Source organism: Oryzias melastigma, linkage group LG10 (assembly GCF_002922805.2).
Source record: "Oryzias melastigma strain HK-1 linkage group LG10, ASM292280v2, whole genome shotgun sequence".
In the NCBI taxonomy this organism is placed as follows: domain Eukaryota; kingdom Metazoa; phylum Chordata; class Actinopteri; order Beloniformes; family Adrianichthyidae; genus Oryzias; species Oryzias melastigma.
In genome coordinates this window covers 7,101,212-7,118,806 of record NC_050521.1, presented here as the reverse complement: position 1 = coordinate 7,118,806, position 17,595 = coordinate 7,101,212, and the positions used below count along the sequence as shown (strand labels likewise).

Below are 17,595 nucleotides of genomic sequence, written 5' to 3'. Positions count from 1 at the left end.
TATATATATATATATATATATATATATATATGTGTGTGTGTGTGTGTGTATTAATATATAGCGTAATCATCTCAATTTGGCTCCCCCTCCACCAGATGAAGCCCTAGGCAGCCGCCTCGGTCGCCTAAGCCCAGCGCCGGCCTGGACTTTAGCAACCGTATGATTCAAAAACAGATTAAGCTGGTTAGAACATGAATTATAGCATGGCTGATCTTCAAACATGCTTAGTTCTCTTTTAGTTTGTAGAGTTCTGCCCTAAAAATAGCTTCCTGTTTGTGCTCTCGTAGGATTGGTTAATCGCCACACCTGTGTCTTGTTAATTAAAATACTCCCAATCTAATCCTTGTGGTTTGTAGATCTTTGGTATGTTTGTTTGCAGCTTTATTTGTCAGTGGCATTAATTGATTTAACATGAGCAGCATGGTTTGTCTTATTTTTAAATTGACATATTTTTTTTTTTTTAGTAACTAGAAAGTAGAAAAGCTGTAATAAAGCTGGGAGTATTCAAGCCTCCCGCAATTTGTTTATTTTAAAAGAAAATATTGAGAAAGCCTTTTCTTATCTACCAGTACTGTGATGTAAAAAGCACTTTGAGAGATGTATCCTCGTCACTGGATGCTGTAGACTCTGTTGTTTATGTTAGCTGCTAAAGCTAATTCTCTAAACTGTGACACAGGTGGTGTTAATCCATCAGTGTCTTTGTGGATTAATGACCCAGAGGATGTCTTTGCAAAATTAACGCTTGATATAGATCTTCATAATTATAGTTCAACATAGAGATGGCAAAGACTGAGTATTTTATTTAGAATAATGTGTTTGTTATCGTTTTTTTGATGAATTACAAATAAAGAGGAGGATTTACATTGAGATGACAAAAATCATTAAATCCTTTATTGGTTGGATAGAACTTTCCACTCTCTACACCTGAAACGAGGACCCACTATGCTGACCTGTTATCTGTCTTTCCTCTCCATGTACCAGAGAGAGTAAATTCACTTGGGTCTTTTCTGACTGTTGTGTGAAAAGTTCAGGTAGAAATACAAAAACTATGCTTACTGATGCTATAAGAACGAAAAAATAAAATGATTATTTGTGGCAAATAAAAGCTCAATATTTAAAACACAAATAAATGATGAAATGTAATTTATTTTAATGTTATGTGGTGTAAATACTGAGCCATACAGGAAATACCATGGAAAATGAATATGGGACCTTTTGGACCCATGTTGCTAATTGGAGGAGGAGTAGCTTGACTACTAAATGATAATATTAATTTGTTGAAAAGATATTAAAAATAAAAACTCAGCTGGGTCACTTTTGACCCATATTGTGCATCAAAGGGTTAAAAAAAATCAGACTGACAGACTTATCTCTAATTCTAATTTACCTTATATTTGAACGCCTTATAGTGCAAAAAAATATGATACATTTTTCTGAGGCGGCTTTCCCGTCAGTTTCCTTAGTGTAAAGATGAACAGATCTGTTAATAGTTATGACTCCAGGAAAAGATTCATTTAAAGCATCATGAGATAAGACGTGACAACAATGCCCTAAATCCTCAGTGTCTCTTGACAAAAGGTAGGACGTTTTTTATTATCACTTTTATTATTATAAACTGTGATTTTTCCCAAAATTTTTCACTGAATCTGCAGGTGTTTCAAAAATAAAATGTTTCTTAATGTTAAGAAAGATTTGATGAAGGTTACTTTGACATAACAGGTGAGAAAAAAGAGATTAAGATGCAAAAGTAATACGGCTCACCAAAATCAAGCAAAAGGTAACAGATATGAAGGAGCAGATCCGTGAAAACTCTTTCATTCACAGTGGTTCCACTGCAGAGGAAGTTTCAAAAAGGTCATAAAAACGTAGTTTTCAAGGATGAAGATATTTGCCTCTGATCCAGGAGGCTTTCTCAATTCTGAAGTAAGCTGGTAAGACGACTGCTTTTTTTCCCTTTTACCGGTTTACTTTAGGATTGAAAGACTCTTGGATCAGAGGGGAAAAGTCTTCAATTAAAAAAAAATAAAAAAAAGTCCAGATGAAGGATGCAGGAACACACAGATAAATCATGAACTTCCTGCTCAAAATCACTTAAAGTCCCCCTCCAATGAAAATCCTGTTTTTGAAGTTTTAACATCTATGTTTGCATTTTTCTTATGAAAGAGAAAAAAATGTAATAAGAAAGTATTTTGTTTCTGCATTTCAGAGTATTTCTCCTTTTAAATCGCTGTCAATGAAACTGTCACACACCACCGTTCACATTTCTGTGGTCAAAACAGCCGTCACTGGATTTTTTGTGCGAGTTTCCTACAATTCTTATGGTAACAGGGACGGTTCTGCTCAGCACCAAAAGCCACGCCCCCTCAGAGGAGATATTTTTGGAGCTGAGGCTTCAGGTCAACATAAAAAATGGCTTTTTAAGACATTTTATGTGGGATTTTGGTTAAAACTTTTAAAACACTACTGAGAATGTTATATATATATTTTTTAATAAAGAATAAAAACTCATGGGGGACTTTAATGCTTGTTCTTTTTTATTGTAAAAACTGACATCTTACAGACTTAAAAAACTTTTGAAAAATGTTTAAGAATAAAGATGAGACTCCTTTATACTTATATTGGTAGACAACAAAAACATGAATACATATTTATTTCGAAATGTCATAGAACTTTTTTGGTTTCACTGTCATCTTTGTGGCCTGTGCTTCAACTGCAGACTCCAGCGACGGCGTCCCAACCATGAACCGCTGCCTGGACGCAGCCAAGGCCTGCAATGTTAACGAGTTGTGCCAAAGGCTGCGCACAGACTACGTCTCCGCCTGCATCGCCGTGTCTGCAAAGTCGGGCTTGTGCAACCGCTCCAAATGCAACAAAGCTCTGCGCAAGTTCTTTGACAGAGTTCCTGCCGACTACACCCACAAGCTGCTCTTCTGCCCCTGCACGGACACGGCCTGTGCAGAGCGGCGCAGGCAGACTATCGTGCCCAGCTGCTCCTACGAAAGTGCGGAGAAGCCCAACTGCCTCGCACAGATGAAAGGCTGCGATGGAGACTATGTCTGCAGGTTTGAGCATTAGCCATTAATTTGTCATTTTAAATTCTATAACGGGCAATTTTTTCATTATGTGGAGATAATAAGAGTGCAATTTCCAAATTTTGTCTCATAATCTCACATAATCACAACCTCAACTTGAGAAAACTTGAGACAAATTGAAATAGAATAAAAACTGAAATCAGTCATTTTACATTTAACAGAACGTCAACACAAATGTATGAACTGATCTGATGTGCTTTTATTAAAATAACTGTTTACTAAATGTGAAAGATTGCTCACATGAGAGAAAAAGAAAGTGGCTAAATAAAATATTTTATCAAAAGATTCAACAGTTGAGGACATTTTGCAGTTTTGTTCCCCAGATGAGTTTGCATTTCATTGATTACCTATAAAGATGACTAAATTAAAATCTTTCAGTCATAACTATTAACAGAAGACTTCAAAAAGTGCATGAAAATATTGTGAAATTAAAAAAAAACTGCAAAGGCATCTTCAATTTTCATAATCTGCAGTTCTGAACATAAACAAAGAACTTAGAGAAACTAGAAAATCCACGAGGGACAAGTCTGAGAATGTTTATTAGAGGGGTTTCAGGTGTCTGAGCCCTCAGACGGCGTTGCATCATGCATGCATGCATGACTGTGTCGATGACATTACTAGGAATACCTTCAAAAAGCACTGTCGGCAAACACAATCCACCTCACTAAAGCTCTAATAAACAAAAGGGAAGCATTATTTATGATACTTTAAAAGTGCTGTTGTGTCCTTTGACTATATTCAAAACAGAAAGATAAGTCCAAACCATAGATTTTTGTTGGCAAAGACTCTGTGTCCTCCAGGCTGAAGAGGAGGAAGACCTTTCAGTGTTCAGGTCAAAGCTGCATCTATGATCTTTTTCAACCTTTACAAAATATTTAGTTTATCATTAAACAAAAAGGAAAGAAGTACAATAACCACTTGGTCAGCTTTAAAACTGTTGATCTGGAGACAATGTTGAGCAGGAGATATAAAAATACAGCACAGCCTTTTATTCAAGTGACCGATGGAGGTAGTAACAAAAGACAATTACAAAACTCAAATGACTTGAACAAAGTTCTCAGGCTAAACATATTAAAGACCCACTGATTAAAAATTGTGTTTTTTTGCTGTCTTTAACGTGTTCTTGTGGCATTTTTCTGATGATGGAGGATAGATATGAAGAAATTTAATATTAAACTTGTATTTCTTCATTCAAACCATTGTGAATCAGGAGCAGATAAAAAAATGCAGTTTGAAAAAGAGCTAATTTTTGACGTAAAAAATACACTTGGTGGGCCACAAGCTTCTTGCTCCACTCGATTACAATGCATCTACTTGCAGACATGTCTTTGTTTTCCTCCTCTGAGCTGGAATTTGGCTCAAAACTGTTTGGTCAGATAGCTCCAGTGTTACCGTATTTTTCGGACTATAAGTCGCAGGGGCCAAAAAATGCATAATGAAGAAGAAAAAACCATACATAAGTCGCACTGGAGTATAAGTCGCATTTTTTTCAAGTAATTTATTTTACAAACTGGTTGAAAAAAACGATATTACATCATCCTGGAAGGTAAGTTATAACATTCATAAGTGAATATAAAACAGGCTGAATATGTGTCAACACATATTCACATATTAGCATCATGAAAAAAACGAAAAGGTGTAGCATTTATATAACATAACAGTTTTATTTAACTATAGCCTCAAGAACTCATCAACTTTGTATCTTTACTGTAATTAATTGTACGCAATCTCACTCCATATCACTAAATCCGTTAAATTCTTCGTCCTCTGTGTCACGTCTGAATAACTAAAGTAAATAAAGTAATTGCATAGATCACCATAAGAGGGCACTCTAGACTTACGGTCCATATCTCATCTCATTAAAAATTCGTATATAAGTCGCACTGGAGTATAAGTCGCAGGGACATTCAATCTATGAAAAAAACCGCGACTTATAGTCCGGAAAATACGGTAATTGTGTGAATGCTTTGCAGCGTTCACACATACAATAGTGATTCTCCTGCTCCTTTCCGTACGTTTTTTGGCATGTAAATACTCGAACTTTCAACAATTTTGGTATCAAATTGTTCAACTTGTTCAGGGCATTACTGCTTTTACCTTTGGTATTGATACATTTTACAGTTTTTAAGATTGTGATTTTTTTCGCCCCATTAAAAATCAATGGGAAATTCTGCAAATCTCTTAACATTTTGTGAACTTTTGAACTTTTGTTATCAAAACACTCAACAAGTTCAGGACATTCCTGCTTCTTTTGGTATTCATATCTTTAACGTTTATTAAAATTGTAAATAAATGTTGTGACTAGAGAAATTCTCTGAATTATTTGTGCTCTTTTAAAACCTTTACAATATTAGCATCAGACCATTTAGCACATTCAGGATATTATTCAGCATCTCCAGCGACCACATGCAGTAAAAAGCATTCACAATAGAATTATTGCAGGAAATGTAACTTTTCTAGTTGCCATTTTTCTTATTAGCTTGGGGTTATGGGGGCTGTAAGCTAGCAAGGGAGAGTATGAACAGATTATCAATGGGGGCGGGCTTACACACTACCACAAGGCAAATTTCTAATGAACTATTGCCACTCTGGAAAAACTGTCTTATTAAACAACATTTTTTTTCTGATTTGTCATGATCATAATTAGAAGACCTCTGGGAAGTCTTTTAAAATAGATCAAAAGATGATCAAATTGGGATTGTAAATGAAATACAACTCCAAAATACAACAGCTAATTTAAAATTCAAGACTATTAAATACCAGCTAGCAAAGAGGAAATCAAACAGGAGCAAGACCACCAGAGCAGAAGTGAGAAAAGGTAAAACTGGGATGGAAATCCACTAGAGCATAAACCCGGTTTCAACTGGCTTCTGGGCCAACGCAGACAATGAATTCAGCCGCCACAGGAACAGGGGATTCTGGGAACTTTTAAGCCTTCTTTCCAGCCTAATGATTAGTGGACTGAGAAGCTTCCGTCAGCTCTGCAAGAAGCAGAGTCAGTAACCCACAAACACAGAAGCACAAGAACACAATCAAGACCGGGGAGCGTAGTAAACTAAGTTACCAAATTTTGACACCAAAAGTCCAAAATCTTCAAACCTTGGTGCCCAAAATGTTTTGAAAAAGACAAGAGACCACACTGTGGTAAACATGGCCCATAAAACACATTTACATTTACCTCATTTATCAATAAAATGTAAATGTTTGAAATTTAAACATTTTTTTATTATCCCTTTTCTGTGATGAATTGAATGTTGGATCACCTGATTTCAAAGTGTTTTAGTTTTTGCTTTATTTAATTTTATACTATCTTAACTTTTCTGGAGTTTGACATGTACATTTTTTGTTTTTTAGATACTTAATTTTAGAGTCTGCATAAGTGGGTCTAGTTGTTGCAGAAATGCTTTTTGAAACTAAATAAACATCAGACAAATGGCTCATTGTTTTACCCTAAAGCTATCTGCCACTGTTGGTTAAAAAAAAAAAAAAAAAGGAAGGCTCCTGAAAAAGGCATAAAATATTTAGCACAGATTAAGAGACAGATGGATCAGAGTTATCACTAATTGCCATCACTGATCATTGCCATTATTTTTCCACAGCCCCATTAAACTCAGAGGGCTTTACTAATGATCCCAGGTCTGGGGAATGAAATATATTACTCTATTCTGTCTATTTCACATTACAGTCCAGTGCTTTCAGTCTTCGTCATGAAAAACAATATATCTTTATGTCATGTTAATTAAAGCTGGAGCAAGAAAAAAAAGATGGTTAGAGGAAAAAGACAGCTAAATATGAGAAACTTCACTGTGGTTTTGGTAAACTAGCGCCCATCTTGTGTGTTTGTTGTTGTAGGTCTCGTCTGACACAGTTTAAGTACGACTGTGAACCCTCAGAAACATCGGCCAATGGCTGCAGGCATGGCAACTATGGATCCTGCCTCCTCGCCTACACGGGGCTTATAGGTGAGAGCGTAATGTTGAAAAGTAAAGCCAAAAGAAATACATTGGAATGAAGATATGCACCATATGGTCCGCCAATCAGATATAGAGTAAGAGCCCAGCCAGCAAGGTCAAGTGGGCCCCACATGGTTCAAAAGTGGGCAGAGTATGTGGGCTCCAATTGGGTTTGTCCGCAGTTTCCGTGGTGGCCCCAGGTATGTTTGCATACATTGGCTTCGCTGCCTAGGGACTGGAGGCCTGGACAGCATAGCCACCTAAGCCAATGTGGGTCTCACAGTTGAAGTGTATCTATTATGAACATTACAGACCTCATCTTTTCGACCAGCAGAATTGGTCATTGCCAAATTATTTGTTTCCCTCACAGTAGATTGAAGCTGCTCCTCTGTCTCCAGGAAGTATGATAACTCCCAACTATGTCGACACCTCCACATCAGAAGTTGCTCCATGGTGCTCCTGCTCTGCCAGTGGGAGTCATAAGGCGGACTGTGATCATTTCCTGGAATATTTTACCAATAATATCTGTCTACGTGAGTATCTGAGATTTTTTAAAAGAAGTCTTCTATTCAGACATTTATGGTAGAAGTTTTTGCCAGAAGTTTGAGTTTGATAAACTCTACAATTGTTTCATGGCTGCAACAATTAAAAAAAAAAAAAAAAAATGAGGATAGGGTGGCAGTGTTACCGTGTTACACTTTTCTCGGACAGACAACATTTTCACACTTTTCTTACTTATTTAAACTCTCAGTTTAAGCCTTCATTTAAAAAGAAAGTCCAGTAACATAGAATGAAAAAAAAATGAAGACCTGCTGGCTATCGTTGATAAATGTGGCAAACTAAAAGCATTCTGTACAGGAGACATGGAATGAAGGAGATTGAATGACATGGATCTACAGCCAATCAGGACGCAGAGCACATTGTGCTGTTAAAAAGCATGCAGGATTATACATATAAATCTGCAAAAAAGAAAATCGTAATATAGTAAGGGATCTCTGTAAAGCAGGGGTGTCAGTATCCAGGCCTCGAGGGCCGGTGTCCTACATGTTTTCCAACCAGCCTGCTACTGAATCTCTTTATTGGCCAACACACCTGATCCAGGTAATCAGCAACAGATGAGGGAGGATTTCTGGGAAACCAGCAGGAGACCGGCCTTTGAGACCTTAAATTTGAAAGCTGATCTGTATTGGAAATGAAAGTGACTGCACAAAATTTTCCAAATACATGTGGTCAGTGCTAGACTTCTTTCTTGGCCACACAGACTCAGAGGAAAGGTTAAGGTTGGGATTTTGGTTAGAGTCGGGGTTAAATACAGCAAATGGTTCCTGAGTGCAGCTGTGTCTGCAGCTCACCACTCCCCTAGCGGAGAACACATTCTTCACATGTATTACGTGTAGCCAAGATAAATTTCTTTCAGTTTTTGTGCTCGTCCCACATAATTACAAGCAAACAACATCGGCCAATGCAAAGTTACTTCTCCTGGTCAGTATTTATTCTTACTATAGAGAAGGTTTAGTTAGTACATAAGTCACTTTTTGGGTTAGGTTTAGGGGCAATAACTAAATACTTTTTCAAAGACTTGTTTCCAACACTGGCCTCACCACACATACTGATTGTTTGCGTTAATGCCCTAACTTAAAGGCCTTGTCGTTGAACGGTTTTCATAGTAGTGCGTTTGGCCCATACCAAGTGTTTTTTTTTTGGATATTCTTCTTCATTCGCTGAACTTGTTCAACTGACTTCTGGTGTAGATCAAGCATGCCAATACATTCTCATTCCCATCTCGTCACATGATGACATTTGGTTTAGGACCCCTCCGCATCAAAGTCTGACGTTTTAGGTCCCCCCAACTCGTCATAATGGATGCTTCCATTAAATCACGGGTCCCTGATCTCCTGGCCACGAACCAGAACCAGTCCAGTACCGGTTTGCATCCTGTACTGTGTCCAGGCCTAGTTCGTGCCCATGACTGCGTCTTGTACCGGTTCGGGTCAGGTGCCGCATCTGGTACCATTTCGGGTCTGGTGCCAAGGTGTTAAGGTACTGGACGTGTCCCGAGGACCAGTTTGCATCTGGTACCGTGTCCGATACCACGTTCTGAGGGTTGCAGACCCTTGATTTTATGAACAGCCAGCACGTCATGAAACGACAAGTTCCGGACACCCAAAACCTCATTCGATGACGTGGAGGGGTCTTTAACCAAACGTCACTATGTGACAACTTGAGAATGACAATGTGTTAAACAAGGAAATTCTTACACACCTGAAGACAAGTTCTTTGATAATCCTTGGGTCTTTCAGTCTTGACCACGAAGAATAGGTGATGCAAGCCCAGCTTATAATCATATTTACATATTCTTGTAGCATTTTTCTGATGATGGAGGATACATATAAAGAAAAAGAATCATATTATTAAATTTGTGAGTATTCCTTTATTGAAATCATTGTGAATCAGGAGCAGATGAAAAAACTGCTGAGCTCATTTGTGAAGTAGAGAAATGTGTCGGGCGGTAGACAAGCTCCCTGCTCTGCACCATTCTGATGCATTCACTTGTAGACGACTAGATCCATGAACGTCTTTGTTTTCTTCTTATGAGTTGGTATCCGCAATAATACTGCTCGCCTTTTTGTTAAACCAATAAAGTTTGGGTCTGAGGCGCCATAAGCTAGCGGGAAAGAGTGTTAACAGATAGTTCAGTTGTAGGTGACGAAAAGGGGGGTGGGAATTTCTGATGAACTCTCTTCAGAATCTATGTCCTAGATAACATTTTATTGGCTAAAAATGACAAAATCATAATTAAAAACCACCTGGAACACTTTGAAAATAGATCAAAAGATGACCCAAGTGAGACTTTAAAAAGTAACTCCTGACCACGAGTGATGCCCTGACGTGTTTTGGGTACAAACAGGAAACGTTCAGTAGTTTCACTCCTTTTTCAATTTACTGCATAGTCTGACCCCATGGTATCTCCACCTCACTGATCTGTTTTTTCTGAAACCTGTTGCAGCCTCTCCTCTGAAGTGTGACTAACTAATAACCCCCATGCTGACCCCTGAAAGTCTAGAACAATCCATCTGTCATGGGACCTGTATATACAGTCATTACAGTTGCTTTGAGTGCAAGATGAGGTGAATTTTTCGGCCACCTTTTTTTCTTGGCCCCCTGCCTGGAAAAGACACAGAGAGAGGTCTCACAGTTATTTGGCCAGCACAACTGGTGTAACACTTAAAGAGGTCGATGTGGAGAGGCAGGTGCAGCCAGGATACTTGAAGAGAATACTGAGTGTTCACTTTTTTCTTCCCTCGCTCCTCTGTTTACATAATCCAAACTAGTTCTGGCTAACAGAATCTAATTACAACTTATAGTTCTGACCCTGGAGTCAACAAAAGAGGACTTCGAGTGGATCAGGAGAAATAAATATTTTCCATGTCTGATGTTTTTCAGAGAATTCGGTCATGTCATTTGGAAATGAATCAGACCAGCAGCCTACACTCCCCCAGTACAGCACACCGGGCGACCCAACCCAGGAGAACATGAGCAGTACTTCTCCAACAGAACCAACACAAACAATGAGGAACATCCTGGATTCAGTTTTACCCACACAGGTAAGGACATCCCACAAATGCAGAAATGTTCAAGAATAAACAGTTCTGAGCATTTTCAAATACCTTGACTAATTATCTATAGACAGAAAAAAATAAAAATGTTGTGACATTTAATATTGTTTGTACTATTTTCTTTTCAGTGACGAATATTTTGACACTTAAAAGATTCAGCTTTTTTGCGAACATCTTCTCAGAGTTTTGTGATGCTTGGACATATTTAAATTACCTATATACAAAACATGAAGTAGATATGTTCTTTGTTTAACTAACAGTTTTTTTCAGTACAAAGTAAAAAATAAATCTACAAAAAAAAACATAATAAAGTGCAAAAATAATCTACAGTTTATTAGAATTGTACAGAAGCCTACCATGCTTTTTCTCTAACAATCTTCTAATGGTAATGACATCTAAAGTCACGTTATCAAAAGAAAACATGTTTTGTCTCATTTTTTCTCTCCTATTGACCATAGACTTGGTGATAATTAGGGCCGGGTTGACAAGATTGATTAATCAATTTGAATTGATCTATAGATCTATAATCGATTCATAAAAATAGAGATTGATCTTGCACATAAAGCTAAAGTCTGCTAGCTTGATGCTAACGCATCATAGAATTTTCGATAGGATGGTTAACACTTGGTCGACCTAAGCATACGCTGCTGGCTAAATGAACATCTTTATAAACTCACAGGCATGAATTTTCCAAAGTCTTTTTAGGAAATATTTTTTAAGGTAACCATTTGTGGTCAGAATATCGAGCACGAATATTCGCGATGTCCAAGATCGCTGATTTGTGATCTTAAAAAACAAAGTAGAGGGTAGTAAAATATCATCATGGGGCGATGTATGTTTTTGCTGAAATGCAAAATAATGTTGGATTTTAAGTTTATAAACTAAAACAAAATCAAAAAAGCGGCGCTACTGTTGCCGTAAATAAACAAATCTTCGTGTCGGCGAAGCTTCCTGTTTTCAAAGTAAAACTTTCGAGTGCTTTTTTTTCCGTTCAAAAACTGAGACTGAAGCTCCACTCACTGAAAAAATGAATTAGCTTTTAGCTCCAATGTTTACACTCTTTTCGTTATGGTAACTCTTCAGCAGTTGACACAATTAACGCAACTCTAGTGCACTCTGAAGTGGAGAAAGCAGCCTCGCAGATACAGTATGTTGCAGTGCACAGCCAAAGGGCGGATGTGATCAACGTGGATCAGCTGATTCTGCTGCGGAAAAAAAACAACTTTTTTCATTCGGGCTCTGGACCAAAATGTAATGATTAGAATGTAAAAGGTTGAAGAACTTTGAGGAAGGAAAAACTATGGAGAACATTTTCAGCTTTTATAGATAAATGATCAAAAACAACAATGATTTTTTTTTAATGCTTTTTATGTTGTTTATGTTACTCAGAACTTAACCAGAAGGTAGGGAAAAAATACAATAAAATAAAAAAATAAAATTTGTTTAAAATGAAAAACATAATTTCTTTCTATTTAAATATTTGTGTTTTTATCAGTTTTGTTGATTCTGATCTCCTGTTCTAAATAAAAAGGTATAAATGGTGGTGATTTAATACAAATAATTTCTATTTTCATACATCCAGTAAAAAGACACACATAGCAACAAACATTATGTTAAAAAGTAAGAATCATAGTTTGATTCGTGAATCGGATTGCCACCTAAGCAACGATCCACAGCCCTAACTGGGTGGGTTTTTAATCCAAATCCTTTACCCTGTTTCTGCCTTTCATCTACTGTTGTCTCCCATCTCTAATATCCCACTTTCCCTCTCTTTTGTCCTCTGACTGGTTCAAAATAAATTAATGTCAAAATTATATTAATACATTTTATCCTCAAACACTAAAGCTACATAACCCCCATTGTTAACAGTAAAATTTGTCCAACAATCAGCTTATATTGCTCAGCAGGGGAACAAGTAAAAAAATATTTTCAGCCATTTTTTTGAGTATATCCAATCTCCTGGTCTTTGGTACACTTATTTGTTAATAAATAGTTAAACCTTTATTTCTTTTTTTGAAGACGTCAAAGCAAGTGTCCCCGACTGTCAAGTCAAAATTGAATTCTTAGTGTCAAACGTGGGGTGCTTTACCCGACTATCCATCACTGCCGTGCATATGACTTGATTGCAGATCTGTTAGCTTATGCAATGATCTGCCAACATGGATACTGGGTCAATATTGTTTGCCTAGAATAAACGGTTCAATGTTGAAATGAAACTAGACAAATACAGATCATTGTATTGGAGCAAGTTACTGCTTAGTTAAAATGATATTATTAACACTGATCATCAAGGGAATTTCGACTATGTTCCAAGCAAAACAGTGACTCTCAGTTCTTCTCTCCTTGTGTCAGAGCCTAAAACAGGAGCTGCTAGTGGGCCGAACAACTTTACCATCCAACAACTCAGCTTCCCCCTGCAGCATGAGGATGGAAGCTGCCATCACTTTCTTTCTTCTTCTCCTTCATTTGCTCAACAATCAACGATGAAATGCAAATAATCCTGCCAGAAACTGCTCAAGGAAGATGGGAGGACCGGGGAAGTTCAGAGGAAAAAAGTCATTTAATTGAAGTGCAGCGTTTCTCCATTTTTTTTTACCTTTGTGGCTAAATGGTACCTGCCAGTATTCCCGGTCTGAGTGTGACAGCTGGGTACTTGTACATTTGTATATTTAGATCAATTTGAAACTGAGTCAAAGCAAAAAAAACTTTGAAATGACTCAGTTTTAGCCATTTGTATTCAAAGTTACTCTAAAACTACACACACATATGCGTGGAGCTGCAACAACATGAAGTTTCTGTTGAGATTTTGTTTAAATGCAGCAACTCTTTGAAATACCTTTGCAGGAAATTATTAGAAGAAACCAGGATGCAGGATGCTTTACGGTGCTGGAGAGTTTCTCAAGTGGTTAAAAGAAGATTGTCATTACTGACTGGAACAATGGAACAACAGAGGACAAATGTCAGAGCTGCAGCCTGGACTCCTCTTTCAGACGAACTGTCTAGGACAGACATCTAAAAAAACACACACAACAATGCCATAATTATCATGACTTTTGGTAGACTGCCACACATGCTACATCTATTATATGGAAAGCTGTTAAAGCTGTTTACAAAAGATGACTCCCGTCTTTATTAGCAAAGACTTGTCCTGGGACGTTTTAAGGACTGAAGCAACCGAGCAGTGAGTTTACATAAATCAGTTTGTAGCTTTTGTGCTCTGTGTTTGTGAATGTAACAGCCTTTTCATATCTGTCCTGGTGTTTGTGAACAATACTGTGCGCAGACTTTGTTTCACTTGAGTGGCCAGCACCAGTGTAAAACATGCTAAAGAATACAAATGTGTGAGTCATTTGGTTTTCTGACAAAGACCAGATATGCATTAAATAAAATATTTCATACCATCACAAATAAAAGTAGTTTCAAGTTATTAAGTAATTCTAAGCCAAAGTCTAGCACTTTAATTTTTTTAATTTAGAATAATCATTTACGCTTTTATTTTATGTGGGATAGCAACAATTCTAAGGCAGATTCACAACAATAGTTTGTTAACCCAGATATTTCTTTATTTTTTTTTTTTGCTTTTAGCTTTGGTGAACTTTAGCTTGGACCATTAACTGTGTATATGAAAACTGGACTGAGTGAGCCCTGTCCTTTTGTTCCAAATAGGAACTGGTCCGAAAGAGTCAAATTTCCATGGATTACTACTGCAAAGTAAACAGTTATTACTTGTCATTATATTTGTTAAAATAACCTTTCTTGCGTTGCTACCCTTTTTAACATGGTCCCATTAATTCTAATGTAATAACAGTTTTTTTTTTTTTGTTTTTTTTTTACTGCAAGTTAGGCATGTTGGGCTTCTTTTAAGTGTGGATTCAATAGACCAGAAAGAGAGGAGTGACCCTTTCGAGTAGAAGGAAAAAAGCAGCCCTCATGTAAAAATACAAAGAAGTGGAAATCGCAAAAAACCTTGGGAATATCTGGTGGGGATATACATTAAATAATAAGTCGAAACTTCTTGATCCTGAACTAAACCCAAAACAGGAATTCTGAGTCAAAAGGTCATTTTACACCTATCATAAACCTATTTTACAACACTGTTTTGTGTGTTGTTTTTTTTTTTAATTAACTAGCAATAATGACAATTCTGTGGGGGTCAAATATTTTTCAAAATAGCTGTTTTGATTTTATTTGAGCCCAAATTAGGGCATTTTTGTGGCATGGCTCTTGAGACTGGCAGGTGGATGGATCCAACACAGTTTCAAAATGAATTTTGTTCCATCCAACTGCTGTATTTGGAGCATTCTTTAGTTGTGCAGAGCAAACTTCAATCTATAGCTATGTCAGAATTACTACTCAAATCCCCAACTACTAAATAAAATACACAGTGCGGGACTGTCAAGTGCCCTGGATTTTAAAAGCAATTCAGACACCATGCTCACTACTTTTCTTTCGCCAAATATGAATCTAATCAATATGTGTTCTGATGAAAATATGGATGGTTCATTGCAAAAATTAAGTGAACACGGTTTAAACAGCACAACAAAATGGTGAACGCACTATTTTGTGCACTATATTGAGTAGGGAAGGAATTATGGACATACCCAATGTATCTGTTGCATTTAAAGAAGAATGTTGGAAAGTGAGACAAATAAAATCTGTGACCAAAAGAAACACTCCTCTCTCTCCAAATCACCTCATTGATAAGATCTGCATTCACCTGTGCCACGCCCATGCTAGAACTAAAGCAACTTAAAGATGTGAGACATATTAAAAATATACATGTACGCTAAGTAGTATTCATTGAATTATCTCAAGGTGTTGAAAGGCAAATTTTTATGTTGCCATTGACATGTTTCTATTTTTTAAATGTTATCGACCTAGATCATAAATGAAAAGTATTGATAAGTATCGAGCTAAATGAAGGGGAAGAATTGGGCCTTAGTGAGCTTTTGACAGTGCATGTCAGATTTATTAACATTCCTCTAACCATTTGACTTGTCTATCCTGCTATTAAAGCAACCTGAGATTTCAGATAAACAGTATAACTGTGTAGTATTTTTGCACATTAAGATGTGTTATGGACCCACTCCTTTAAAAACTGTGTTTTTGGTGTTTTTAACTTTTTTTTATTTTTTTTTTTTGAGGACGGAGTACAAACAGTGGCGCTCAAAAGTTTTGGGATATTTCCATGAAAAGTCACAAGAGTCGAAACGAGTCAGGGACACCCAAAAAGTCACGCAGACTTGGGAAGGAGAATGTGTTGTGGCATCAGGCACTATTCCAGCATCTTTTCAGTCGTCTTGCATCTCAGCAGAAATGTTCTTCTGTGTGATCCAAACACCTCAAACCTCAGTTTGTCCCTTTTTTTCCAATCTTTATCTGTCCAATGTCTGTGTTCTTTTGCCCATATTTGTAATTTTCTTTTGTTTGCCAGTCTCAGATTGGGCTTTTTCTTTGCCACCCTGATGGCCAGCATCCCGAAGTCTTCATAGATGTTGACATGGCGTTTGCGGGTACTATTTATTAAAGCTGCCAGTTGAGGACCTGTGAGACGTCTGATTCTCAAACAGAATACTCTAATACATTTATTCTTCTTCTTTTTCTACTCGGGTTAGAGCCTGTTTGTGATGTTCTCTGAAGAGTATTACACATAGTTGAAGGCAGTCTTCAGTTTCTTGGCAATTTATTGCACGGAATAGCCTTGATTTCTAAGAACAACAATAGACTGTCGAGTTTGACATGAAAGTTCTCGTTTTTTGGCCATTTTGAGCGCTTTTATCAACCCCACAGAGATGATTCTCTAGATACTCAAACTAGTCAAAGGAAGGTCAGTTTTATAGCTTTTCTAAGCAGTCAAACTGTTTTCAGCTGTGCTAACATGGTTGCACAAGGGTTTTCTAATCATCAGTTAGCCATCTGACACAATAAGCAAACACATTGTACCATTAGAATGCTGGAGTGATAGTTCCTGGAAATGTGCCTCTAGTCCCCTTTGTTGATAAAGAACAAAAAAACAGATATTTGCAGCTAGAAAAGTCCTTTATTAAATTATTTAGCACATCGAGCACACTTTTGAGCAGTTTAAAGTCAAAAATAGTAATTTTCTTTCAAAAACAGGAACACTTCTAAATGACCCCAATCTTTTGAACAGTACAGTACAGAGAAAGTTAAGCCTAATTGCATTTCAGCATATTTCTTCTTTTGAATTGTTGTGAATCAGAAGCTGACAAATAGTGTTATTTAAAAAAGATTATCACACAATTCAGAGGCAAATGTCTAATGAACCACTGCTGCTCTGCAGAAACCATGCTCTAGAAAATAACAGGTTTTTTTTTTATTATTATTTTGGCTAAAAAAACGCATCATTGTAATGAAAAGACAAATGGAAACAATTTTATAATAGATCAAAAGATGACCAAAGTAGGACTTTGAACTGGATATATGAAATAAAGTAATTTAGCTCAGATTTTTTCTTGACATCAATATTTCATTTAATTCAAACGAAAAAATGTATAAGAAAAATGCAAACAAATAACAGGTCAGAACCTAGAGACGAGCTCAGACATAGAGAGGCTGCTAATAGTGTATTTGCTCAGCTGCTGAAAAAGACCAACAGGAAAAGGAGAGTGTGTCAGCATGACACAAGTTACTAAAGGTAAGATACTGATTATCTGACTTTGGAATGTCTTTGGTTACGAGGTTTTGGTTATGTTTTTGACTTTTTATCTTCTTTACACAGTCAATCATGAATTGATGCTAAAGAAAAAATAAGCAAAACTTGAATTTACTCAAACTCAATTCAGAATTGTGAGCTGCTTTGCTGTATTTAAGACAACTTCTTTAGTTCATCCATCACTGCTGTCCTTGACTGCAGCTTCCGCCCTGCGTGACGGTAAATCCAGTGACGGTCAATAACAGCAATCAAAAGTTGCT

At 37.0% G+C, this 17,595-nt stretch overlaps 1 protein-coding gene across 1 annotated transcript in view; it reads left to right on the top strand.

The window, feature by feature from the left end:
* The window catches only part of gfra4b (GDNF family receptor alpha 4b), a 72,654-nt gene extending 55,832 nt beyond the window's left edge, over positions 1-16,822 (top strand). Inside the window, exons 4-8 of the mRNA XM_024284211.2 lie at positions 2,717-3,062; positions 6,945-7,054; positions 7,444-7,578; positions 10,490-10,650; positions 13,015-16,822. Of these exons, the coding sequence (XP_024139979.1) occupies positions 2,717-3,062; positions 6,945-7,054; positions 7,444-7,578; positions 10,490-10,650; positions 13,015-13,149 (887 nt within the window). The 3' untranslated portion in view covers positions 13,150-16,822. The remainder of the gene's footprint in view (positions 1-2,716; positions 3,063-6,944; positions 7,055-7,443; positions 7,579-10,489; positions 10,651-13,014) is intronic.
* The last annotated feature ends 773 nt before the right edge of the window (positions 16,823-17,595 follow it).